At 57.5% G+C, this 25,858-nt stretch overlaps 2 protein-coding genes across 2 annotated transcripts in view; both read right to left on the reverse strand.

Annotated features, from left to right (window-relative positions):
• NRXN2 (neurexin 2) overlaps window positions 1–2,516 on the reverse strand; it is a gene marked incomplete in the record, with an annotated part of 299,307 nt that extends 296,791 nt beyond the window's left edge. Inside the window, 1 exon segment of the mRNA XM_034774999.1 lies at window positions 2,397–2,516.
• A 6,876-nt stretch (window positions 2,517–9,392) lies between these two features.
• Window positions 9,393–25,165, reverse strand: RASGRP2 (RAS guanyl releasing protein 2). Its single transcript, XM_034776577.1, is given in 18 exon segments — window positions 9,393–10,069; window positions 10,424–10,492; window positions 11,373–11,531; window positions 12,008–12,044; window positions 13,012–13,153; window positions 13,535–13,650; window positions 14,023–14,145; window positions 14,531–14,608; window positions 14,904–15,185; window positions 15,929–16,000; window positions 16,002–16,046; window positions 16,236–16,409; window positions 16,651–16,801; window positions 17,381–17,512; window positions 17,869–17,931; window positions 20,488–20,590; window positions 21,913–22,116; window positions 25,079–25,165. Coding segments are annotated over 16 exon segments (1,809 nt in total). The 5' UTR covers window positions 21,986–22,116; window positions 25,079–25,165; the 3' UTR covers window positions 9,393–10,069; window positions 10,424–10,433.
• Window positions 25,166–25,858: the final 693 nt, after the last annotated feature.

Here is a 25,858-nt window from a genome sequence, read left to right on the forward strand (position 1 = left end):
CAGGCCCTGGGAGGCAGCCCAAGCAGTTGGCGGAGGGGATCTCTTCACACAGCTTCATTCCACGCGGCATCTCTCCCACCCAATGCCCGGCACCAGGAACATGGCACGTCCTGTAAGCACGAACGCTGCCTCCTGCATTTATCCAGCATTCCCTCCCCCGGTGCTGAGATGCAGCTGCCTCTGGGGTGGGACGTGACAGGTGTTTATACAGGGATCACTTACTAATGCTATCTACGCCTGCTAATGCTCCTCACTAATACTACAATTACTACTACCCACTAACTACTAATACCACCTACTAACACTGCCCACTGCTTACGCCATTTACTAGTATAGATTGCTAATCCGCCTACTAGGATACGCCTTACAACGCTATCTATTACTAACACCCCTTCCTACAAACATCACCAACGCACTGTCTCCAAGGAAAAATAATCTGGAAAAACTGAAGGGATGACTATAAATTGGATGAGTTCATCCAGATTAAGGCCCTGTGTGGACACTCTCATTTGGAATAAAAGTGGCTTGAATTCAGAGCTTTTTCAAGGGTAGATAATTAATCTGGCGTCAGGGAGGTGGCGAATTTAAAGCAGATTGGCCATTCCCGACTCATTCTGGGTGTGGATGCTCTAGGTCTGGAGACAGAGATCCACCTATGGAGTTTCATCAGCCACAAATGCATTCGTAAACAAGCCTTAAAGCTAAACCAGAGTCATCCCATTTTATTCCAAATGAGAGCATCCACACAGGGAGTTAATCCAGTATAACTAGACCAGTACAATAATGCTGGTAAATTGCCTTGTTAACACTACTCCTTCTCCCATAATACCCCTCCCTACTGCTGCGAGCAGTAGTGTTTACTTGTACTGTGCCACAACCACCTACTAATCCTGCATCCCAATACTGCTCCCACCTGCTCATGCGAGAGCGGTTGCCCACACAGCTCTGGCCGCTGGCTGGTGCACAGACCCCGCAGCCCAGGGAGGTGTTGGTGGGCTGCAGACTTGGCTTACAGGCATTGGTTTATTCACCTTTCGATGCCTCATGTCCCTGCCTGTCTGTCTGCCACCCCCCGGCCCCCACTCTGCTGATTAAATATTAACGGAGCTCTCATCCCTAGCCTGTGGGCCCCAGGGCTGCTGTCTGCCAAGGCCCTGGACATGCTGCCCCAAGGCATTGCTTGACTCTGCACTGCCTCCAAAACAGGAGCATAGCACCCCCTGCAGGGTGCCCCCAGCCCTGCACTGTTACCACACACGGGACAGGGGGAATCTGAATTTCCCCCCTCAAATACTGCATGCCCAGAAGGAGTTGGAATAGTCCCCCAGTTAGCACCGACCCCGGTGTGAGCCTGCCCTAGGCTCCAGCCCACACCCCATCACCCTCACGGGACACTCTGGTAACGACCTTGTCCGGCACACAGAGGGGGCCTGGCTATCGCCCCCATCAGCACCCCCTGCAGAGGGCTCCGCAGCACTGCGCTGTTATCGCAGGTGCACACACACACTCCCCTGTTGGGCGCTGCATTGCCAATCCCCCACCACTGCCCCCTGCCCAGGCCTGCGAGCACAGCAGGCTGCTGGAACATGGCAGTGGTCAAGGGCAAAACAGCAAAATCCATCGTCCTCAGTCGCCATTGGGCAACAGAATGTAAAGAAAAAACCTGGGGGCCTTTCTCTCTCCCCGAACACATCAGTATCAGCCTGGTGCCAGCAGATGGCTCTGGGTGTCGGGTTCTCATCGCACCAGGCACCACGCACACACAGTGCGGCTCCCGCATCGCACTGGGTGCCACACACACACAGCTCCCACGGCACAGACTTCCGCAGCCTCCTCATTGCACTGGGTGCTGCTGAGACCCCTCCCGTCCTGGCCGTCTCATCACACAGACCCCCCCGCAATCCCCTCATTGTGCCACGATGTGACCCCTCATCACTCCAGGTGCCTTGCAGAACTTCCCGACCATGTTTGGGTGCCCTGTTGTGCCAAGAACTGCACAGACCCCTGTCCAAGATGAGGCCCCTCACCACCATGCCATGTGGCGCACAGCCCCCCAGCCAGCCAAGCTCTGGGGCCTCGCTGCCCCAGATGCTACACAGCCCCCATGACCCAGGTCAGGGCTGCCCCCAGAGCTGGCGCTGCACCGACACACAGTGAAAGCCAGGCCCTGCCCGATCGGTTCACAGGCCAGACGCAGAAAGGATTCTTCTCCCTATCTGACTGACAGGGAAACTGAGACACAGAACAATGATGTGACTTGCCCCAGGTCACACAGGGCATCTGCAGCAGAGCCAGGAACCGAACCCCATTGTCCCGAGTCCCCCACCAATCACTTACCCACCAGGCCCCCTTCTGCCTCCCCAGCCACTAGCCAACAGGGCACCACTCCACCTCACCTTGCTGGCCCCCACTCCGCCCGGCTGGGCCAGTCTTGTCCAGCAGTGGCTGGCACTGGCCTGCTTCAGCCTCGCGGTACCGCTCCAGGGGTTGCATCAGCAGGTCCAAAGTTCTCAGTCGGAGGTTACAAGCACATCCATGCGCCCCCACAGCCAACGGGGCAAAGCAAGCCCCTGGTGCCAGGGCCTCAGCAGCCGCCAATGCCCTTGGCAGAGCCTGTGCCCAGCAAGTCCCAGCTCCCGCATCCCAGGCAGACAGAGCGGCACTCTCAGAAGGGTTCCCTAAGATGCACTACCTCCCCGCCCAGGGGTAACAGAACCCAGGAATCCAGGCTTTCCCCACTCCGCCTCACTCCCTAGGAGCAGGGCCTAGGAGTCCTTCCTGGCTCTCTCCACATACACTCCCGCCCCAGCCCCTAAACTCCCCTCCCCCAGCTGAGAATGGGACCCAGGAGTTCTGATTCCCCTATTGTAACCCACTAAACAATGCTTAATGTGGGAGGAGGGTTCACAAAGGGTCACAGACCTGCCCCTCCCCGCAAAAATAAAAGATTTAAAAATCAAGCTGGGTTGACCTTTAAGTGCCATTTTACTAAAGCTTCTGCTCCCAATTTTTGATAATTCCCCCATGCTTCTTTCACCCACTAAGCACTGTCACGCGCCCCGTCCTGCCCCGGGGTGAAGCCCAGGAGTCCAGGTGTCCCCGTCCCCTGTTCCAACCCACTAGAGCTGGGGCCCAGAGCTGAGAACTGACTCCCACAGGTGCCAAGTCTGCCAATGTTTGCTGATTTGGTGAAGCTTCCAGCTGCTGGAGTCATGTGATAAGAAGAGTCTCAGGTTTGGCTTACAACAAAGAAGCCAGGTCCTAGCCCACAGGGCTGAAGAGAAACCGGGAAAGTGTGATCCCAAAAGAATCCAAACCAGGAACATGAAGTAACAGATTCATAGATTCATAGATTCTAGGACTGGAAGGGACCTCGAGAGGTCATTGAGTCCAGTCCCCTGCCTGCATGGCAGGACCAAATACTGTCTAGACCATCCCTGATAGACATTTATCTAACCTACTCTTAAATATCTCCAGAGATGGAGATTCCACAACCTCCCTAGGCAATTTGTTCCAGTGTTTAACCACCCTGACAGTTAGGAACTTTTTCCTAATGTCCAACCTAGACCTCCCTTGCTGCAGTTTAAACCCATTGCTTCTGGTTCTATCCTTAGAGGCTAAGGTGAACAAGTTTTCTCCCTCTTCCTTATGACACCCTTTTAGATACCTGAAAACTGCTATCATGTCCCTTCTCAGTCTTCTCTTTTCCAAACTAAACAAACCCAATTCTTTCAGCCTTCCTTCATAGGTCATGTTCTCAAGACGTTTAATCCCAGCCTCCCCCGCTGCACTCTAACCCACTACACCCTACTCCCCCCCCAGAGCTGGGCTAGAACCCAGGAGTCCTGATTCCCCACCCCACCCCCTACTCTAACCACTACACCCTACTCCCCTCCTAGAGCTAGGCTAGAACCCAGGAGTCCTGATTTCCAGCCCTACCCCCCCCAATAACCACCACACCCTATTCTCCTCCCAGAGTTAGGGGCAGAACCTAGGCATCCTGACTCCCATTCCCCACCTCAGTCTTTTCCACTAGACTCACTCTCCACCCAGATATGGAATAGGACCCAGGAGTCCTGACTTCCAGCCCACCACCCTCTAACCACTGGACCCCATATCCAGTCTTGCAATCATACTTCCTCGTTGGGCTTTAGTTCTGTGTCTACGAACCGCCTTCCCCCCACCCCCGTTCTTGGACTCTGGGCTCTGCAAATATACCAAATTTAATCAGCCATTATCAAGGTTACAATAATATTTGAGTTTGGTGCTAAACCCAGATTGAGTGACTCAAGGACAGGGCCCCAGGGCTGTGAGTGGCTGGCTCAAGAGGATGGGGAATGGGACATAGACCCTTTCCCTCTAGGGGGCACCAGCTCCGTTCTGGCTCCAGGATGTGGGGGCTGGTTGGCTGAGGAGGCAGAGGCTGGGACATGGGCCAGTACTAAAGGATGAATTATTGTTCGCTATTAATGCTCATTGGTTTCTAATTTGTATTCATACTGACTTGTGAGCCCGGCTAGTAGCTGTCCTCTATCTCAGCCCCATCCTGATAACATGGCAGGACCCTGCCCCCCTTGGGCCTCAGAGACATTCCACAAGCCAGCCGGCCACCAGGTGCTGCAGGAAGCAATCAGGGGAGGGAATGGGGATCCCATTGTGCGTGTCTCTAGGGACAAGGATAACAATACCCCTGCCACCCCATAATAGCCCTTCTCCAGCCTGGGGCCGGCAGGCTCAGCCAAGCTGATGCCATGGGAGCCGCCGCTGGTTAATTGCCTGGTGGATTCAGTACAGGGATGAGCCGACTCATTCTTTCCATTTCATTGTTTCGTTCCATCGCTACTGGTCCATCTCCTGGGAGAGAGAGTGAGGGGGGCAGCGGGTGGGTTCGAGTGAGTTCAGAGGGTTTTATTTATCTACCCACAGCTAAGACTCCCAGTACAAACTCAGCCTTTCCACTGTAGGGGGCGCCAGCCGCAATCCCCAGGGCGGGAGGACTGGGGGAGTCTGAGGGCAGGGAATGGGTCTTGGGGCCTGTCCCCTCTAGGGGACACTGGCACTTATCTAGCCCCAGGGTGGGGGGACTGGCTGCCTGGGGGGGGAGCGGGAATGGGATATGGGGCTTTTTCCCACAAGGAGGGTACCACTCCTATCTGGCTCCACTGTGATGCTACTGAGTGTCCCATCCCCTGTAAAACAAGTATGGGTCTGAGATCAGGGAGCAATGAGGCAGGAGTCTCAACTGGCACTGTTTGGCTTTCTGAGGGCAGTGTCACCGCCCAGGGCCACGGAGAGAACCCAGGAGTCCTGACTCACAGCCACCAGCTCCCACTCCCTACCCAGAGCCGGTGAGAGCATTGACAGGGTGCAGTTTAAAGGTCACGTCTGATTTCTGTGTCTAATCCGCTTACAGGGGAGGCAGTGGCTTGTGTTTACCTGCCTGGTTAATACCAGACAGCACTTATCTGTCTCTGCAATCCATATTCCCAATCAATGCCTTTCATAATTCAATTTCTCAGCTGCCCCAGATTTGGGGAACAACTCCCCCTCCTTCCTAACCTCCCCATGTCCTTAAATGGAGCAGCCAGGTACTGCCCCCACAGCCAGTGCTCCTGCCCCGCTCCCCACAGCGCCCCCTGCTGGGAGAGACCATTATAGTAGTGTCAAAAGACCTCATTGTACCAGGCTCTGCACAGCCCCTGATGGAGAGCGAGGGCCCTGGTGCTACACAGACACACAGTGAGAGACAATCTGTCCCCAAGAGCTCAACAGCTACACAGATAAAGGCAGGGAGAATGGCAGAATTACTCTCATTTTACAGCTCGGGAAGTGTGGGCTCCCTCAGTATTTTTAGTTGACACTGCAGGCCCCTCCCCCCATTTTTAGGCTGGTACGTTGGCATTCCCTGGTATAGCAAATTAGACTGTAGCAGCCCCTAGAAGTGTTAGTTCCTGCTATTGCATTACTGAGTCTTTGCAGCTATAGTGTCCTAGTATTTTTTGTTGCTACTTTAGACTAGCCTCATATTTGTCATATGACACGGGTGCAGCTTGAGTGTTGAGGGATATAGTCCCTCAGCTAGTAGTGGTTTGGTTGCTACGCTAGTACCACCTGGTATTTTTGAATAGTATCCCCTAATAATAGAGGCTGGTACCTGAGTATTTTTGTGGGTTACTCTCTAGCACAACTCCATGTTTTTCAGCACTGCGCTAGCATCCCTGACTATGTCTGGTGGCCTTGCAACAGCACCAGCTAATGTAGCAGCACCACAATTTTTAGGCAGGTACTCAAGCACTCATTAGTATTCCTGGATGGTACTGCAGGATCACCTAGCATTTTTCCTGGGCCTCTAACGCTATAGTATAGTTACATGATACTGTAGCATCAGCCTCTAGTATTTTTAGGCTGGCTCTGCTTTGGGACTGAGTAACTTTGACTGCTACTGTAGCAGGTCCTATTTTTTTGTGGCTGATACTCTGGTGACCTGCAGTATTTTTGTAGCTGGCATTACAGTGTCCCCTCGCATTTGGGGGCTGGTACTCTACCATCCCTGGGTATATATTGGAAGGTACTGCAGCATCTCCTGGTGGTGCAGGATGGGTCTGCAGCATCCCGTGTACCTTTTTGGCAGGTACTGCAGCATCCCCTAGTGGTGTAGTCTGGTACTGCAACACCCTGCATCTGTTTTCCTGCTTCAATGCAGAGGCTGCGAGTGCATCTGGGGAGCAGCCTCTCTCCCACGAGCAGAGGATGAGCTCTACAGGCAGCTGCCACAGGGTCAGCTTAGCAGGCAGATGACTTGCGGCAGGCGGCCCCCTCAGCCCCCTCCAAACACGTGGCAAAGGTGAAGCGCCCCCGTGTACCAAATGAGGAGGCTGTACTGGGCGCCAGGCTTGAAGAGGTTTTTTTTTAGGGGGGGGTAGGGGAGCAGTGAACTGGCAGCTCACACAACAGTTCAGAAATTGACACCATGTCAGATGCTGGGGAGTGCGGTGGACACCACCCCTGGCATTGCAAGTGGCGGGGAGACACATACACACACCCCGCATGGACCCACGCCACTGGGGCCAGAAATGAATTGCACAAGGAGACAAACCTAACACACACAGTGCTGCCCAAAGCAGCCCCTGCTGGGAGAGGCTGGGGCTGGAGTAGCCAGGATTCTCCCCCTGCAGCCAGGGCTCCCTGGAGCATCTCACTTATGGGTGTAAAGTGATTTTTATCCCCGCCCAAGCCTCCCCTGCATCCTGTGGCGCTTGCAGAGGGGGTTCCCACTGATTCCAATGACTTTGCTGCTATATGGATCTGGCCCACCTGGGAACAGGTCCTATTGGCCAACTGGGAGCTGCTGCCTCCCCCGCCCTCCTGGCTCATCCATTAGCTGTAGCAGGGATATTAATCACTTTCCATAATGCCCCTCTCAGTCAGGTTGGGGACCCAGGTGTCCTGCAGCAGAAAGACATGTCCTGCCATGCAAGCAAGGACTGTGCAGCAGGGAGCAGGGCGGGGGCCCCAGTGGGGCACTCTCCCCTTGCAGCCTGTGCTGACCCCAGTGCCTCAGCGCGGTGCTAGAGGGCGCAGTGCTGCAATGGGTGCTGGCTTTTGGATGAGAACTAAAACCGATGGTCTAACCCGCCTTAGGCATTACAGTTCCCGGGGCAACCCCTCCCCACCCCGCAAAGCTGCGATTTGAACCCTTGAGTCCTGGGCAGGTGCCAGGGCCAAGGATGCCAGTCCAATTCATGACACCCTCAGTGCTCCCAAGCCAGGCACATGCCCCTGGAAATAAATATATAGATAAAGGCAACACAAATCTATTTTCAGAGACCAGATTGTTCCATTAACGTTGTCTTTGTCAGATGGGCGGGGAGGGGGAGAATGTGTCTAACATGTCAGGTTGTGGGGGGTGGGGCGGGGCGTTGTGGCAGCATATTAAGGCCCAGCTCCTAATTTGAGGCCGGTATGACAGCAGCTGTGACATGTGCAATACAGAATGATAAATATAATCTGTCACCCGGGGAAAATCAATAGTGGTTTATTTATTTATTTATTCTGTCTCGCGTGTGATTTGACAAGCAACGTTAGGGAAAAAAATATATAATCACGCAACAGATTTGCTTCCCCCACCTCTATTCTGGTGTCTGGGCTCTGTATAAAGAAATGCCTCACCCCAGAGGCAGTTGCATGTCAGCACCAGGAGAGGGATCCCTGTGTAAACAGCCCCTGCGCTCCACCCCAGAGGCAGCTGCATCTCAGCTCCAGGAGGGGGAATCCCTATAAACAGCCCCCCATCCCAGAGGCAGCTGCATCTCCTTTGTTCAGCACCCTGCTAGCCATTTCTCTGAGGCTGGGCTGGGGCATTACAGAAATGTCTGTCTCCTGGGTGAAGCACTAGCGGGCTGGCGCGGAATGTGCTGACTCCGGGGCGGATTCAGCCAGGATGATCTGGCTGTTATTGACGTATTTATCAGAGCGATTTCCTCTTCCCATGTCACTGCGACACAAATAACCAGGCATGGTAGAAGGGCAGGCGTCTGGGAACAGGCACTGGGGGGGATGGGGTGGGCAATGCTCCCGCTCTTGCATTGACACACAGCAGGGCTCACCCTGCCAGCAAGGGGCACCAGGAACACATGGCTCCACTGAGCAGGACTCCTTCCCTCCAGTAGGGAGTGACAGGGACACAGTCTCATTCCTCCACTAGGCACAACAAGGACACACACAGCGTAAGTCTCATTTCATCCAGCAGGGGCAACAGATACACAGACACGGGCTTCAGCAGAGAGGGAGGGGGACCCAACCCCTGACCCCTCCCTCAGCCAGTAACACATTAAGCCTCCAGCTCTGCAATGGGCTCCCTCCCCTAGAATCTTCCGGGGACAGACAGCAGGGCTCCCTCCTACATCTGGGAATAGAACCCAGGACCCTCAGCCCCCCCACCCCACTCTAGCCACTAGACCTCACTCCCCTCCCACTACTGGGAATTGAACCCAGGAGTCCTGACCCCCAGCCCCGCCCTCTAACCACTAGACCCCATTCCCCTCCCAGCCATCCCTCAGCTCCAGAAGACCTGTCAACGCTGGTTCTCCACTTGTGAGGTAACTCCCTTCTCTTCAGCTGTCATTATATAATGCCTGCATCTATAATTTTCACTTCATACATCTGAAGAAGTGAGATTTTTTACCCACGAAAGCTTATGCCCAAATAAATCTTAGTCTTTAAGGTGCCACCGGACTCCTTGTTGTTTTTGTGGATACAGACGAACATGGCTACCCCCTGATAGGGCATAGGAAAGAAGCAGAGATGGGGCTGGGGTCGGCAGGGGGCTCCCAACATGAGCTTGGGGGTGGGGGCTGTGAGATGGACAGATGGACCCAAGTGGGGGACAAATGGGAACTGGGACTATTGATTTTATTATATTTATTACATCTCTGAATCCTGTTGTTAGGTACAAATATACACAGCAAGGAATCTGTACAGCTGGGCTCACAGGGGAAGGGGAGGGATCCTGACTGTGACCCACACCCCACCCCCCCGCTCCCAAACCAACCCCCTGCACTCCCCCTCCATCATCAGCCACATGCATCAGCCCCCAGGCAACCTCCTCTTCCCTGCAGGGCAGGCGGGATACCCCAGGCAGCTCCTACCAAAGTAAGGGAAGTCACCCCGCCCCCTGTGGACCCACACTGGACCCTGATGCTGGAGCGCATGAGGATGTGTTTGAGGGATGTCAGACGAGATCTTACTAATTTCACAACCCCCTCCCCACGTTAACTCATGTCTCCATCCCGCATTAATAGAACCCAAGAGTCCTGACATGCAGCCACCTCCCCACCCACTCAACCAGTAAAGGACCCATCCAATTGCCCCCAGAGCAGCTTCTGCACCCACTGGAAGGGCTGTCTCTCTCCCTTGCCCTACACCCTCTCCTCAGATGCCCCTTTGCCTCGTCTCTGTGTCACCCCATAGTGGGGGAGCCGGGAAGTCAGCTGGCAGATTTGGGGGGACAGGAGATCCCAGCTTGGGAGGAGTGGGAGGAAGAGCCACAGCTGGTGAGGAAGAGCAGACCCTAAAACACACAGAGCAGAGGGGTCAGTCTAGCTCTAACCACTACAGCTCACTCCCCTCTCAGAGCCCAGAACAAAACCCTCGAGCCCTGCCCACTTGGCCAGGGGTTCTTAAACTGGGGTCAGGACCCCTCTGGGGGTCACAAGATTATTACATGGGGGATCGCGAGCTGTCAGCCTCCACCCCAAACCCCACTTTTAGAATGGTGTTACATATATAAAAATATGTTTTTAATTTATAAGGGGGTCACACTCAGAGGCTTGCTGTGTGAAAGGGGTCACCGGTACAAAAGTTTGAGAACCACTGTGCTAGGCCCCCTTCCCTTCCCTTCCCTTCCCTTCCCTGCAGCTCTTACGTGTTTGTCTTTATAAATGGACGTCGAAAACCCCGTCCTCCACATCCTGGACCTCCTCCTCGCGGATCTCTGCAGAGACACACACAGCTCTTTGCGGCTGCAACCCCAACGGAGCAGCCCACGCTCCCACCACAAGGGGGAGACACTCAGCTAGGATTCATTATGGCCAGTACTCCCAATGCACTTTGACAAGCACGGATCCCTCCCACGCGCTGAGATGCAGCCTCCTCTGGGCGGGGCAAGGGGGCTGTTTGTACAGGGATCCCTCCTCTGGTGCTGAGATACAGCTGACTCTGGGGTGGGGTATGGGGGCTGTTTGTACAGGGATCCCTATTCTGGTGCTGAGATACAGCTGACTCTGGGGTGGGGTATGGGGGCTGTTTGTATAGGGACCTTTCCCCAGCGCTGAGATGCAGTCTCCTGGGGCGTGGGAGTGCTGTTTATACAGGGATCCCTGACCTGGTGCTGAGATGTGGCTGGCCCTGGGGTGAGGGCTGTTTATACTGCTGTCCCTCACCCAGCGCTGAGATGCAGCTGCCTCTGGGGTGGGATGCGGGGGCTGTGTAGACAGGAAGCCTGTGCGGAAGCAGGCTGGGATAACACAATGTGTTGGTTGCCGGGGGCCCATGGTGGGGGTGTCTCAAAATAGCTGCCAGGGCTCAGAGCACCATTCCGCACCATCTGCAGCGACACAAACAGGAAGCAGCATGGTGCAGTATTATGGGCCAGCACTGAGGCCTCGGCGGGGTCAGGAAATCACATGGAGGAGGTGTTATCGGGCTTGCAAGCTGGCTTCCGGCACAACACTAGGGCCATGGGGAGAGTGGGGGAGGGGCTAGAATCAGGTCTCCTGGGTTCTCTCCCAGCTCTAGTAGGAGAGTGCTGGAGGGGTTGGGGTGCGCCCTCAGCTCTGGGGTAGGTGGGTGGGGCTGCCCCCCGGTGGCCATACCTGTGTGGCGTGGGGATCTGCAGGCCGGGCGGGGCAGTGAGAAGCTGAAGGAGCGGGCGGGGACGTGGGCAGGGCTGGCCAGGCTGAAACTCTTGGCCCGTTTGCGGCACTCCAGGGAGAGGTGCTCCCGGCACTGCCTGTGGCAGTTCACACCGCAGCCTGGGGGGGCAACAAGGGAGGTCAGGGGGGGTCGGCCCTGCGGCTCCCCTTGGTGCAACCCCCCAAGACCCCACACCTTCCCATATACCCTAATGCAGCCCAGGTCCCTCACACACCTCCCTGGCCCCAGCTCCCCAATTCCCCCTGCACTTCCAACTCCCCCATGCACCCCCACAGCCCAGCTCCCCTGGTGCACCCCCACAGCCCAGCTCCCCCCATGCATCCCCTCATCCCAGCTCCCCAATTTCCTGGTGCACACCCACGGCCCAGTGCCCCCAATGCACCGCTCCATCTTCTGCAAAGCACCCCCAGCTCCCTCCTCATGGCCCCACACCTCCCTATATACCCCCAATGCACCCCTATCTCCAGAATACAATCACCCAAAGCCTCTTTCCCACAGCGCAGCCACAGCTTCCCCCCCCAAGAACCCATAATTTCCCCAGGCAACCCCCTCCCCCCCTGCCCCCCATACTCACAGCGGCACTTTAACCCCTGTTTGTAGATTCCCAGTATCTGGGGAGAAAGATGTGAGGGGATGGGGTCAGTGAGGTGGGGGGGGGCATGCTCAGTTACACTCCAGCAGTCGAATTGCTACCGTTGAAATGAGCTAATTTCACAAGATTTCGTTTCAGCTTTCTGTCCCAATTCCAAGTGTCCGGTTCTCGGGATCTCCCATGGAACGGACAAGCCGAGCATCGACCAATGCTGGTGAGGGGGACGAGCTGACACTGGGACGCTTATCCCTGCTGTGACGCAGCTGACTGGGGTGGGGGCTGTTTATACCGCTATCCCTCACCCAGCACTAAGTTGCAGCTGCCTCTGAGGTGGGACACAGGGCCTGTGTATACAGAGATCCCTGACCTGGTGCTGAGATGCAGTTGGTCCTGGGGTAGGGCACATGGTCTGTTTATACAGGGATCCCTCACTGGGTGCCGAGATGCAGCTGGTCCTGGGGTGGAGTGTGGGGACTGTTTATACCACTACCCCTCACCCAGCACTAAGATGCAGCTGTCTTGGGGGCGGGGGGGGCACGGGGGCTGCTTATACAGGAATCCCTTGCACAGTTATCCCAGGATAAAGGTGCCTTCCCCCCATAGAACTCATCCTCTGAGAACAGCGAAGTCCCTTTACCCCAGTCTAACTGGGCCCTCTCTGGGTGAAGGGGTTGTCCTGTGATAACTAGGCTGGGACAAGGAAAGCTGGAGAGCTGTTGTGTGCTGAGATGGAGTCTGCGTCTCTTCAGTCATCTCCCCTGCCCCAGGGTCTAACCTCCCTTTTGCCCTCTCCGTGGCCGCAAAACACCCCACTAGCATGGTGCGACTTTCCCTCGCGGAATCAACCCCCCAGTCATGTGGAACAAACCCCCCAATCTATGGATGGTGGCAGCTTGGGGGTCCTGTGTTCTCACAGGGGGGCCACAGAGGGCAGCCCCCAGAGCAACCAGCCTCTTGCACCCTCCCGGGGGGCAGCAGTGACTCACCAGGCTTTTGCAGTGACGGCAGGACACAGGGTGCAGGAAGGTGGTCTCCTGGAAGCTGTGGATGAAGCCCATCTTCCCGTCCACCGCAGCGCTGGACTTCATGAAGTACGAGATCATCTCCTCCCGGCTGATGCAGCCATCCCTGGGGGCACACGGTGTCATGCTGGCAGCCAGGGTGCCCAGGTCTGCACGTGGCTCTGGGCGGGGACTGGGGGCCAGGGGGGTAGAGCAGGGGACTGGGAGTCAGAGCGCTCGGGGTCTGCGCCCAGCTCTGGGCAGGGAGTAGGGGCCAGAGCATTAGAGCTAGCAGTTGTGAGTCAGAATGCCCAGGGTCTGCACCTGGCTCTGGGTGGGGCCTGGGGTCGGGGGGTAGAGCTGGGGGCTGGGAGTCAGGACTCCCAGGTTCCAACAAAGCAAGAAAGCATTATGGGGGATGAGGCTTCTAGGAGGAGCCCTGGCCCCAGTACGTCACCCCTCCTTCTGGTGTGAGGGGCCCACGGGGTCCCCCTTCCTGTGCACTCACTGGTTCTCATCCAGGTCCCCAAATTTGCAGAGGTAGGGGAAGTTGTTGCGGATGATTTTGAACTCCTCCTGGGAGATGTGGCCGTCTCCATCCACGTCGAAATTCCGGAACACGGACTGCAAGGGGCAGCAGAGAGCGGAGGGAGAGTCAGGCCTAGGGGTACGCCACCCCCTACACAGCCCCAGGCACAAGGAGTACGGGGGGTGCTGCAGCGCCCCTGGGCTGCCAGCCCCACACCCGGGTCTTTGCTCCCGGCCTCAGGCCACATGGACACAGGGGGCAGCAGAGAGCGGAGGGAGGGTCATCCCTAGGGGTACGCCACCCTCTATGCAGCCCCAGAGGCCCCCCCCCACACACACACACGGACTACAGGGGGCAGCAGAGATTGGGGGGGGTCAGTTCAAGGTACCCTGCCCTAACACACAGTCTCAGAGCGCCCCCCCACCCACAAAAACTCAGAGCATGGTGTCCAAGGTCCCTGCTCTCACCTCTACCATCTTCTCAATGTGTGTCCGCACCAGCGTCTGGTCCGGTTTCGGTTTCACAGCCAAGGCCCACTCGTCTATGTCAGCCGGTCGGCTTGGGGGGGAACAGGAGGTGGGGCTGGACGGCTGGATGGACATACAGAGACATATTCTCTGAGTGATCCCCTGGCCAGCGCTGAGATGCAACCAGCTCTGGGGTGGACCGCAGGGGCTGTTCATACCAGGATCCCTTGCCCGGTGTTGCGGCCCAAGGGCTGGAGCTGGGGGGGTGTTAGTGAACGTGTGGGACCCGGCAGCTCCCTCTCTCTGGACAGGAAGCTCAGCCCCCAGGGAGCAGAGCGGAAGGCAGCTGCGAATGCGCCTGGGAACCAGCTGCTGGGGCCGGATGGGACAGAGACGCCATGGCCTGCTGCTCCCCCCCATTCCCCACAGGGGGCAACCGAAGGGTCATGGCCCTGGGGGGGGACGGGGCACAAGTCACACAGCGTTGTGCACTCACACACGCACTCACGGCCGACTTGCCACGGGGTTCTCTCTGCAGCGACAGCTGGTAGATCTCCTCCTCTGTCTGGTACTGATCCAGCGACACCTGGGGGAGCACAGCCCGTCAGACAGTGGGGGTGGGGGGTTCACCAGGAGCTGGCTGACAAGGTTGGCGTTGGCCTCAGAGAGCGGGTTGATGATCTGGGGTGCAGGGAGCTACAGGGAGGAAGGGAGTGCACTGCAGGTTGGGACGTAATGAGGGATGCGGTGGGGGGTCCGGGAGTTGGGATGCAATCGGGATGCAGTGAGGTTCAGGGGCTGGAGTGCAGGTGGTACTATGGGGGTGCAGTGAGAGGTCCAGCAGTTGGGGTGCAATGGGGGTGCAGAGGGCGGGGTCTCACTGTGAGCAGGTTGATGAGGTCCATGTTGGCCTCAAAGGGCGGTTTGATGCTCTGCACCAGCACCAGCTCGTTGAGGATTCCGAAGAGCTGCTGCATCTTGGTGCCGTTGACGCGGGTGTGGGCCCGGTCCAGCCAGTCAGGCAGTGCCACGTGCACGGCCACCAGGTCCTTGAGGTGCACACCCAGGATGGGGAAGCGGAAGCCGACGCAATCGGCCAGGCGGCGCCGGTAGCGGCTGTAGTTCCCCAGCGAGGTCACCAGCTCCGTCATGGACTCCCACAGCTGGGAAGGACGGGGGGTCAGGGGCTGGGCCCAGAGCAAGACCCCAGCCTCGCCCCAGAGCTCTCCTGACCCCCCAACCCCGCCCCAGACCCCAACCTCGCCCCAGAGCTCCCCCAACCTCCCAACACCACCCCAGAGCTCCCCCAACCCCTCAACACTGCCCCAAACCCTAACCTCGCCCCAGAGTTCTCCCAACCCCCCCAACACTGCCACAGACCCCAACCTTGCCACAGAGCTCCCCCAAACCCCCAACCCCACCCCAGAGCTCCCCTACCCCTCAACCCCACCCCAGAGCTCTCCCAACTCCCCAACACCGCCCCAGACCCCAACCTCACCCCAGAGCTCTCCGACCCCCCAACACCACCCCAGATCCCAACCACAGATCTCAGATCGCCACAGAGCTCCCCCAATCCCCCAACCCCACCCCAGAGCTCCCCCGACCCCACAACCCTGCCCCAGACCCCAACCCCACCCCAGAGCTCCCACAACCCTGCCCCAGACCCCCCAGACCCCCCAGACCCCAACCCTGCCCCAGAGCTCCCCCAACCCCCAACACTGCCCCAGACCTCAACCACCCAAGCCCACCCTAACCCCCCCCAAGACCCCAAACCCCCCAACACTGTCCCAGGCCCCTGAGACCCCAACCCCACCCCAACCGCCTGATTATCATCTCACCCTCCAGCATTGCCCCAGCCCCTCGAGTATCACCCCAGCCCTCTTCCCCCCGGCCCTGCACCCTGTACCTTGGTGGTCTCAGAGCTGACGTGGCTGTGGGTCTCTTTGAGGCGGGAGATGGAGCTGTGACTCAGCCCCCCCCACCACGGCCATCAGCGTGTTGAAATTCTGCAGCTGCAGGAGTCTCTGCAGGGATGGCCAGCCGGAGGGGGATCCAGCCGAGGGACGGTGGAGATCAGTGGCGGAGAGAGAGGTCGGATTAGTTCCAAGGACAGAGGAGTGGGACCCGGGGACATTCACACCTGGAGCCCAGCTGGGGCTCAGCGTACAATGGGCCAGCAGGGGGCTGTGGGTCAGGATTGAGGGGCCCCTCACCTGCGCCACCAGGATGAAACGGGTGATGACCTGCGCCCGCTGCTGGGCGGTCGGCTTGCTCAGCACCATGAGCTGCACCCATTGTGAGACGCTGTTGAAAAGGGTGATGAACCGCTCCAGGATGGGGTTGTCCACAGTGCAGCCATGCATGACGAAGCTGTGATAGTCCTGGAACTGGGATGGAAACAGGGCGTCAGGGCCTGCCCCACGGGAGGGGGGAACATAGGGGGTGTGGCAGTGCCTGCCCCATGGGGGAGCATGGGGGTTCAGTGCCTGCCACACGGACATAGAGGGTGGGGAAGTGCCTGCCCCACGGGGGGAGGAAAGGTCATTCCCAAAGCAGTCCTCCACCCCCAGCAGCCTCCCCAGCCCCTTGGCAGCCCCTCCTGGCTGCCGCAGGGTCTCCGCCCCGCACCAGGATCTTGCAGAAGGAGCGGTACTCCAGGTAGGTGAGATGCTCCGCCAGCTCGGAGGACTCCAGGTGATCAAAAAGCAGCGACATCTTGCGTTTCTTCGGGGCCACCGGGTTGCGCTGGGTCACTTGGCGCTTCCACTTGTAGGTAGGGCTGGGGGGGGGGAGGCATAGCGCGGGGGAGGTATGTTAGAGCCAAGCCAGTCTTTGGACCCAACTGCCGACACACGCTCTTCCTGCACACGCATGCACAGCCCAGAGACCCCTGCGTGCTCCCACGCCCCGTGCACACACAGACACGCCATGTGCAAACACATGCCTTATGCACTCCTACACACACACCATGCGCACACACACACACCATGTGCACACACATATGTCCTGGACACTCCCGTGTGCATGCCCTGCTCATGCCCACACAAACATGCCCCATGCACTCTGACACACACATGCACTGTGCACACACACAACAGACTCATTCACAAGCATGCACTGGAACACCCCTGTGCACACGCTTGTGCCCCAGCTCACACCCGCTCCTCAGTCCTCCTCAGCCCATACAGGCCCCCTGCTCACACACAGGGTGCTGTTGGGGTGACAGCTGCTCTGGGACACCTCACCCCTATCCCTGACCCTCCCATTCCCCCAGCTCCCCACCACCTCGACCCCATCCCCATGCCCCCTCAGATCTCCCAACTCCCCCACTCCCCATGCTCCCACCCCCGCCACATACACATTCTCAATGTCGATGAGGTTGCTGTGGCGCCGGTTCCCCTCGCGGCCCAGAACCTCCTTTAGCTCCTTGATCTGCTCTGCTAGCTCCGGGTTCAAATCAAACTCCGCCGGGAATGCTGAGATCCAGTACCTGGGAGGGGGAGGGGTAATGACAGCCAACACCCGGAACACAGCTGCCTCTGGGGTGGGGTGCAGGGACTGTTTGTACAGGGATCCCTCACCCAGCACTAAGATGCAGCTGCCTCTGGGGTGGGGTGCAGGGACTGTTTGTACAGGGATCCCTCACCCAGCACTAAGATGCAGCCGCCTCTGGGGTGGGGCACGGAGGCTGTTTATACAGGGATCCCTCACCCAGTGGAAAGATGCCCTATGTTGAGTCCCCTGCTGCTCCCTGCAGCACTGTGCCTTTGAATGCCGCACTGGGGCCAGCTCTGCCCCTGAGGTTTGAGAATGCTGCCCAGAAATGTGGGGCTCCTCTAGACTCACCTCACCAGGTGGCAGGTTTTCACCTGCAGGGAACTGCTTTCTGAGCTACGAGACTCTTGGTAGGTGCAAGAGCAGAGTTAAGGTGAATTCCACATTGCAGGCACAAGAGACTGGGGGAAGGGGGAGAAAGGGGGAGGAGCGGGGGGTGGAGCTGGGCCATGGATTTAGGGCCCTTGGATCAGGCTGGGAGCAGTCAGTGTTCTAGAATCACAGCAATGCAGGGCTGGAAGGGACCTCCAGAGGTCACCGAGTCCAGCCCCCCATGCTGAGGCAGGGCCAAGCAAACCCAGAGCATCCCTGACAGGTGTTTGTCCAGCCTGTTCTTCCACCTCCAGTGATGGGGAGTCCGCAGCCTCCCCTGGCAGCCTGTTCCAGAGCTTAACTAGCCTGAGAAAGTGTTTCCCAAAAGCTAACCTACTTCTCCCTTGCTGCAGATTAAGCCCATGACATCTGGTCCTACCTCCAGTGGACGTGGAGAACAGCTGGACCACCGTCCTCTGCAGAACATATTGGAAGACTGTTAGCAGTTGTCTTCCCTCCCCCGTCTTTTCTCAAGCCTAAACATGCCCAGCTTTTTAGCCTTTCCTCCCAGGGCAGGTTTTTAGACCTTTTACCATTTTTGTTGCTCTCCTCTGTATGCTCTCCAATTTCTCCACAGCTCTCCTAAAGCCTGGCACCCAGACTTGCATGCTGTACTCCAGCTGAGGCCTCCCCAGTGCCGAGTAACATCTCCGGTGTCTTACACACGCCTCTCCCATTAACACAGCCCAGACAATAACAGTCTTTTCCACAACGGCATCACGCTGTTGGCTTAGATTCCCTTGGTGAGCCAACCCCTAGATTCTTTTCAAGAGGACTATCACCTAGCCAGTCTTTCCCCATTTTGTGATTTCTCCTTCCTCAGTGCAGTCCTTTGCACTTGTCTTTATTGAATTTCATCTTCTTTCAATTCTCCAGTTTCTCAAGGTCATTCTGAATTCTAATCCTGTCCTCCAAAGTGCTCACAATCCCCACAGTTTAGTGTCATCCGCCAGTTTTATAAACCTACTCTCCACTGCATCATCCAAGTCATTAATGAAAATATTGACTAGCCCCAGATCCAGGACTCACCCCTCTGGGACCCCACTCAATACATCCCCCCAGTTTGACAGAGAACCACTGATAGACTGTCCTCAAAGAGCAGCTTTCAACCAGTTCTGCATCCACCTTCTAGTAATTTCATCTAGACAATATTTCCCTAGTCTGCTTATGAGAATGGGAGACAGGGTCAAAAGCGTTACTAAAATCAAGATCTATCATGTCTACTGCTTCCCCCCAGCCACTAGGCCAGTAACCCTGTCAAAGAAGGATATTAGGCTGGTTTGGCAGGATTTGCTCTTGACAAACCCACGCTGGCTATTTCTTATAACCCTATTATCCTCCAGGGATTTACAAACTGAGTGTTCAATAATTTGTTCCGGTATCTTGCCAAGTATGGAAATTAGGCTGCCTGGTCTATAATCCCTGGGGTCCTCTTAGTTCCCCCGTTTAGAGACAGGTGCTATGTCTGCCCTTCTCCAGTCCCTGAGGACCTCATCCGTCCTCCATTTCTCAAAGACAATCGCTAACAGCTCCCGGATTGCTTCAGCTCCTTCCTTAAGGATCCGAGAGTGAACTGCACCAGACCCTGCCAACTTGAATAGATTGAACTCCTCTAAATACTCTTTAACCTGCTCTTTCCCTGTCTGGCCTGCATTCCTCCCCCTTGTTGTTAATATTCATTGTGCTGAGTACCTGTCACCATTAACCGTTTTAGTGAAGACTGAAGCAAATTAGACATTAAACCCCCCAGCTTTCTTGATGTCATCAATTAGCTCGCCTTCCTCAGGAAGTAGTGGACCTGCACTTTCCTTCATCTTTCTCTTGCTCCCAATGGTTTTAAAGAACCTCTTCCGACTGCCTTTCTGCCTTTCATTTTGTGCCTTAGCCTCTTGGATTTTGCCCCTACCTGCTGGTGCAATTCTTCTGTGCTCTTCCTGTCCACATTTGCATTTTTTGAGGGATTCTTCCTTGCTTTTAAGATTATTAAAGAGTTCCAGAGGGAGCCACCTTGGCCTTTTCGTGTCTTCCCTTCACATCAGCCTACTTTGCTGTTGTGCCTTTAACACTGTCTCGCTGAGAAACTCCCAGCTTTCTCCCTTCAATTTGCTTCCCTTGGGACCTTAGCTCCCAGTTCTCTGATCTGTTGAAGTCCATTTTTTTGAAGCCCATTGTCCTGATCCTGCTGCCCCCACTCCTTCCTTTCCTTAGAGTCATGAAATGGTGTAATTTCAGGGTCACTTTCACCTAGATTGCCTTCTGCCTTCACATGCACAACCAATTCCTCCCTGTTGGTCTGAGGTGTTGTTGAAATGTATGCGGACCCCCCAGTCCTGCAGGGGTCCCCTGGTGAGCCCCAGCTGGGGAGACACCCAGCTAGAAGAATAAGCCAGCTCTGTCCTCACCAGCCAGGGATATGTGCTTTGTGAAGGGAGGGGGTGCCCAGGAGGGAAAGGGGGGCAGTAGGTTGCCTCGAGGCAGGTGGGGGGATGAATGAGGGAAGGAGGTGCAGGAAGGGGGGTGGAGGGCTCATAAGGATATATGTGCAGCAGCTTGGCGGCCAGCTGGGAGGAGGGGATGTACCAGGGATGCATCATCAGGAACATTCGCACCAGCTGGGGGTCCCGCACCTTCCCCTCATCGTCTGCAAGAGAGAGTAGGCCCTGCTCAGAGATCCGGCAACCCACCACCCCCTCAGAGACCCCCCCCAATTCCCCACGCCCCCCCCACAGCTCCCACCACCCCCCTACTCAGAGACACCGCCCACAACCCCCTACCCTGCTCAGAGATCCCGCAACCTCCCACCCCACTCAGAGACTCCCCCTGCAACCCCCCACCCTGTTCAGAGATCCCACTACCACCCACCACTCTCAGATCCCCCCACTACTCAGAGATCCCCCGCAACCTCCCATCCCACAACTTCCCACCCCACTCAGAGACCCCCCGCAACCCCCCACCTTGCTCAGAGACCCCCTACAGACTCTCAGTCTGCTCAAAGACCCCCCCACCCCACTCAGAAACCCCCAATACTACTCAGAGACCCCACCCCCACAACCCAACACCCTACTCAGAGACCCCACCCTGCTCAGAAACCCCCGCAACCTCCCACTCTACTCAAAGATCCCCCACAACCCTTCAACCTGCCCACACAGAGACCCCCTACACCCAACCCGCTCAAAAGACCCCTACTGACTCCCCAACCCAGAGACCCCAGTGATCCCCTCCCTGACTCGGCACCCCCTGTTGACTCCCCAACCTACTCAGATTACATCTGCACAGCCTTTGGCAGTGAGGCTCAGAGCTCGGGTCGCAGACTTGCAGACATTGCTGGGCAGACATCGCTGTGTGGACATCGCAGCTCGGGCTGTGAAGCCTGGGGGCGGGGGTCGCCAGCCCAGGTGACAGCGTCTACACAGCTATTCTTAGCCCCGGGGCATGAGCCCTAGGACCCTGCATCTGTTGCCCCAGGCTCGGAGACTTGCTGCGTGGCTACCGCTCACCATGTGGACATAGCCACAGAGAAACCCCCGCCACACACACACTGCTCAGCAACCCATACTGACTCTGCTCCCTGCAGCACAGCACCCCCTAGCCCCTCACCGGGGTCCTGGGGTCAGCACTGATTGCAAGGGGAGAGCACCCCCGCTGAGCCCCCACCCTGCTCCCCACAGCACAGCACCCCCAGCCCCTCACCGGGATCAGGAGACTGGGAGCAGAGAGCGCCCTCTGCTGAGCCCCCGCCCCACTCCCTGTAGCACAGCGCCCTCTAGGGGTCAGGACAATTGACCCTATAGGTTGAAGAAAACCCCAAAGCCCCAGCCTGACCCCAGTCCCTTGGGCAGCCCCAGCCTTCCATATGCCACCTCCCCAGGCTCACACCCCACCTCACCCCTTACAGCCACCTGTACCAACAACCCCTTCTTCCCACACATGCTCCTAAATAACAGCTCCCCCCCAGCGCATTACCAAAGGCCTCAATGCAGCCCTGCAGCAGCTCCTCAACAGTACAGCCCTTGTCCAGGTCCAGCGTCCCGCTCATCTCTGCTCCTCCCGTGCCGGCCAGCTCCCCCTCTGCCAGCCTGGGGTCCCACCACAGACAAGTGCTGCCCAGCTCAGGGGCAATGTGTCAGCGGCCCCCTAAGATCAGGGATCCCTGGCGAGAACCTGCCACTGAAAGAGGAGATGGGGCTAGAGTTATAACTCTTAGGAGATGCAGCCGCCTCTGGGGCAGGGGAGCTGTTTCTACAGAGATCACTTGCCTGAGGCTGAGGTGCACTGGGGTCAGTGCTGCCCAGAGGGGTAGTTGCAGAGATCAGCCAAGGGAGGCCGTCCAGGGTCTAGGGTGTTTCTGTTCCCTTCGCCCTGACGCTGTGAACACTGGGGGAGGGAGAGTTTGTTGCAAAACAAAACAGCTAGAGAATTTCGGGTAAAGTTGCAAAATGTTTCCTCCATCCTGGCTTCCTGCCTTGGCCCGGGTCAGAGACAGGCTCTGTTTTGCCCCTGGGAGTGTAGAAGTATGGGACATGGGGACTTTCCCCTCCAGGGAGCACGGGCTCCAATTTGGTTCCGGGGTGGGGAGACTGGCTGGCTCGGGGATGGGGGGAATGAGACATGGGCCTTCCTCCTCTAAGTTACAACCTTCCACTTTGACCCTAAAAAACACAAAGCATGTGCAACTTCAACATCCCAGCAGGAAAACTGCCGCGGAGAGATTAGCCCATGATCACAGAGTGGGGAAATAGAACCCAGGAGTCCTGGCTCCCTAGCCCCCCCTGCTCTCCCCCACTAGACCCTGCTCTCCACCCAGAGCTGGGGACAGAACCCAAGCATCCTGGAACCCAGCCCCAAGTTCTTCTGACCTTGCACAAAGCCCGAAGGAGCAGCCCCTGCAGCAGGGGCCCACTGAGCTATTCTGAGCCCTGTGGCTGTTAAAGGACCAGGATGGAATTTATAAGTGGCCTTTTGCATAGTAACATCGCTTGGAGGGTGAGGAGAGGCGGGGGGGCTGTCTGCTCTTTGGTTGGGGGGCTGTAAAGAGGGGGTGATCGTAGGTGGAAAGCAAGTTCTCAGGCTCTATCCCCCCGGTAAAGATATCTGAGGGTTAAACGTGACAACAGGGGATTGGGTCAGATCCAGAGCCAAGGAATGTTTGGAGAGAGATGAAGGACCCAGGAATCCGGCCACAATGACTCAGGCTGAGAGATTAATTTAGACAAGGGCTCACATCTCGGGAATTCGAGCTGCACTGTGTGCGGAGCTGGAATCTAGGGAACGGCTCCTGATGGATTAGCGATCGGGGGGGGGGGAAATCAGGGGCCTGGTGCACAAGGTGCCATCCATATCTGGGATCCAGTGGGAATGGATTTAGATCTGTGTTGTAAATCCCTGCATAAACAGCACCTCCCCAGAAGTGACTGCATTTCAGCACCAGACAAGGGCTCCCTCTATAAACAGCCCCCACGTCCCACCCCAGAGTTGTCTGCATCTCAGCATCAGGCAAGGGATCCCTTTGTGTAATTGCTCTGTAGTAAGACAAGATTATTATTAATCTTTTAAAACAAGCTTTTGTGTGTGCAACTTACCACGCTGTAAATTGAGGGTTGGGGTTTCTTGCAGTGTTATTTTTAGGCAGCTTTTTGTTCATGGTTAGTTAGAAGCAACGAGTGAGTGAGCTGAGGGGGGAGGACTGAACGAAAGGCGTTTGGGGGGGATGGTCCCTCTTTTCCATTTGGCTGTTTGTTTGCACAGCACCTCCTACTAACTGCATGTCCCTCACATACGCACCAGCCATGTTGCAAAATATCAATCAAAATACAGTGTTGCCAAATGTCAGTTGCCTCACAGTCATCTCTGGGATAAACACACGCCACCACACACACATTGTACACACTGTATGCAGCATAAACACACAGTCGCACTGCACACACACGCACTATCACACTGTGTGGCATAAAGCTTTGCCAAGACACAGCTCTGCTGCACGCAATACTGCACTGCACACACCTGGCCCATAGTGTACTGTGCACACACAGACACACACACACAGCCATGCTGCATGCACTATACTGCACTGTACACCCCTCGACCATAGTGTACTGTGTGCACAGACACACACACGGCCATGCTGCATGCACTATACCGCAGTGCACACACCTGGCCCATAGTGTACTGTGCACACACAGGCACAACCATGCTGAACCCAAAATGAAACCCCATCATTGCATAGCCTGTTGGCACCCCCACACACCCCTGGGCTGTGGGTCCCAGCTGCATGGGGGACAAGGACCTTTTTTATCCTCTTCCTGTATCTCAGCCAGGCCTCTGAGCTTTTATTAGCTACAATACAACGGGGGGTCACCCCACCCCAGTGACATGGGCCCCACTCTTCAGTCAGGACTACTAAGCTGTGGCTCTGAGGCACCTGCTCCCTGCCCCCATCACTGCCTTTAGAGCCCCCCATTAGCCCCCCATTATGCCCCCCAGTGCACCCACCACCCTTCCAACTCCATTCAACCCCCCCAATTAAGTGGGGATTATAGCCCAGGGCAGTGCCAGCTCAGCAGCCCCCAGCCATCCCCAAAGTAGGGGTGGCAGCAGGGAGAGCCCCCGTGTGCCTCCCTTGTGTGTGTGTGGGGGGGGAGACAGGGAAGTGCAGTCCCTTCCCCCACCAGCCAGGGCGCTAGGGGTTGGTGTGACAGTGGCAGGTGGCTGGTGTGACGGGGGCAGGGGAGGGGGTGGCGTGATGGGGGCAGTGGGTGGGGGTGTGCTGGGGCAGGGGGAGCAGTGTGACAAGGCTAGAAGTGTGATGGGTGAAGTGGGCAGGAAGGGTGGCGTGCAGGGGGCAGGAGGTCGGTGTGATAGGGCAGGGGCAGGGGAATGGTGTGAAGGGGGGTCGGTGTGATGGGGTGAGGGGTGAAAATCGGTGTGACCGGGGCCGTCCGGCTGGAGAAACGGGGCTGAGCCCCAGTAAACTCGTCTCACAGGTGGGAGTGACTTTTACTCCCTGCGGCCCTGCGGCCGATCGGGGCCGGCGCCCCCTAGAGGGGCAGGCCCTGTCCCGCTCCCCGGCCCCCCGCCCCGGGGCCGGCGCCCCCTAGAGGGTCAGGCCCGGGTCCCCCCCCGTGCGGCTCACCCGGCTCCGCTCTGCTCCTGCGCTGGGCGATATTCAAACGCGGCCGGGCTGCACAATGCGGCTTGTGTCTCCTTATCACCCCCCCCGCCCCGACTTCCTCCTGCTGCCGGCACGGGGAGGGTCGTGCGGGTCCAAACGCCGCCTGCTCCGCCCGCCGCGCCGAGCGCCCCGGCCGGGCCGCCTGCCCCGCAGCTGGGGGGCGCCCCGGGCCAGGGGGCTGGGGGGGGGGGGGGCAGCCGGCCGAGGGGGCTGGGCGAGGGTCTCAGCAGGCGGCGGGGGGGAAGGGGGATGGGCAGGGGCGCACACACCCTTCGTTCACGCCGATGGTTGCTCGCCCCCCAGGAGAGCCAGAGACCGCAGGTGCCACTGCAGAATTCTTAACCCCTCCTGTGCCGGGTGCGCTGCCCTCACCCAGCGCCACTGGGGCGGGGGGGGCTCAAAGCGAAGCGGGGAGCAGCCCCCGACAATTCCATATGCACCAGTTACTCTGGGAGGGGGCAGCTCTGGGGACCCCCAGCTTCTCCCCCTAGTCTCATGTGCATGAGCTAATGTGCGGGGCGATCGGGGGGTAATAGAGCAAAGGAGGTGGGGTGACTGGAACTCTTCCCTCCCCCCACACTGAGGAGCACACACAGCGGGGGGGGGGGTGTTGCTGGGCCCTATGTTGCTCAGCCATGGACAGGGCAGTCCCAGTCCCATTCATGGGGCGCGGGGGGGAGGAGCCCGAGGCTGCAACCAGCTCCAACAATTGTCATGGCAACCAGCCCCACAGGAGGGGGG

Source organism: Trachemys scripta, chromosome 7 (genome assembly GCF_013100865.1).
Source record: "Trachemys scripta elegans isolate TJP31775 chromosome 7, CAS_Tse_1.0, whole genome shotgun sequence".
In the NCBI taxonomy this organism is placed as follows: Eukaryota; Metazoa; Chordata; order Testudines; family Emydidae; genus Trachemys; species Trachemys scripta.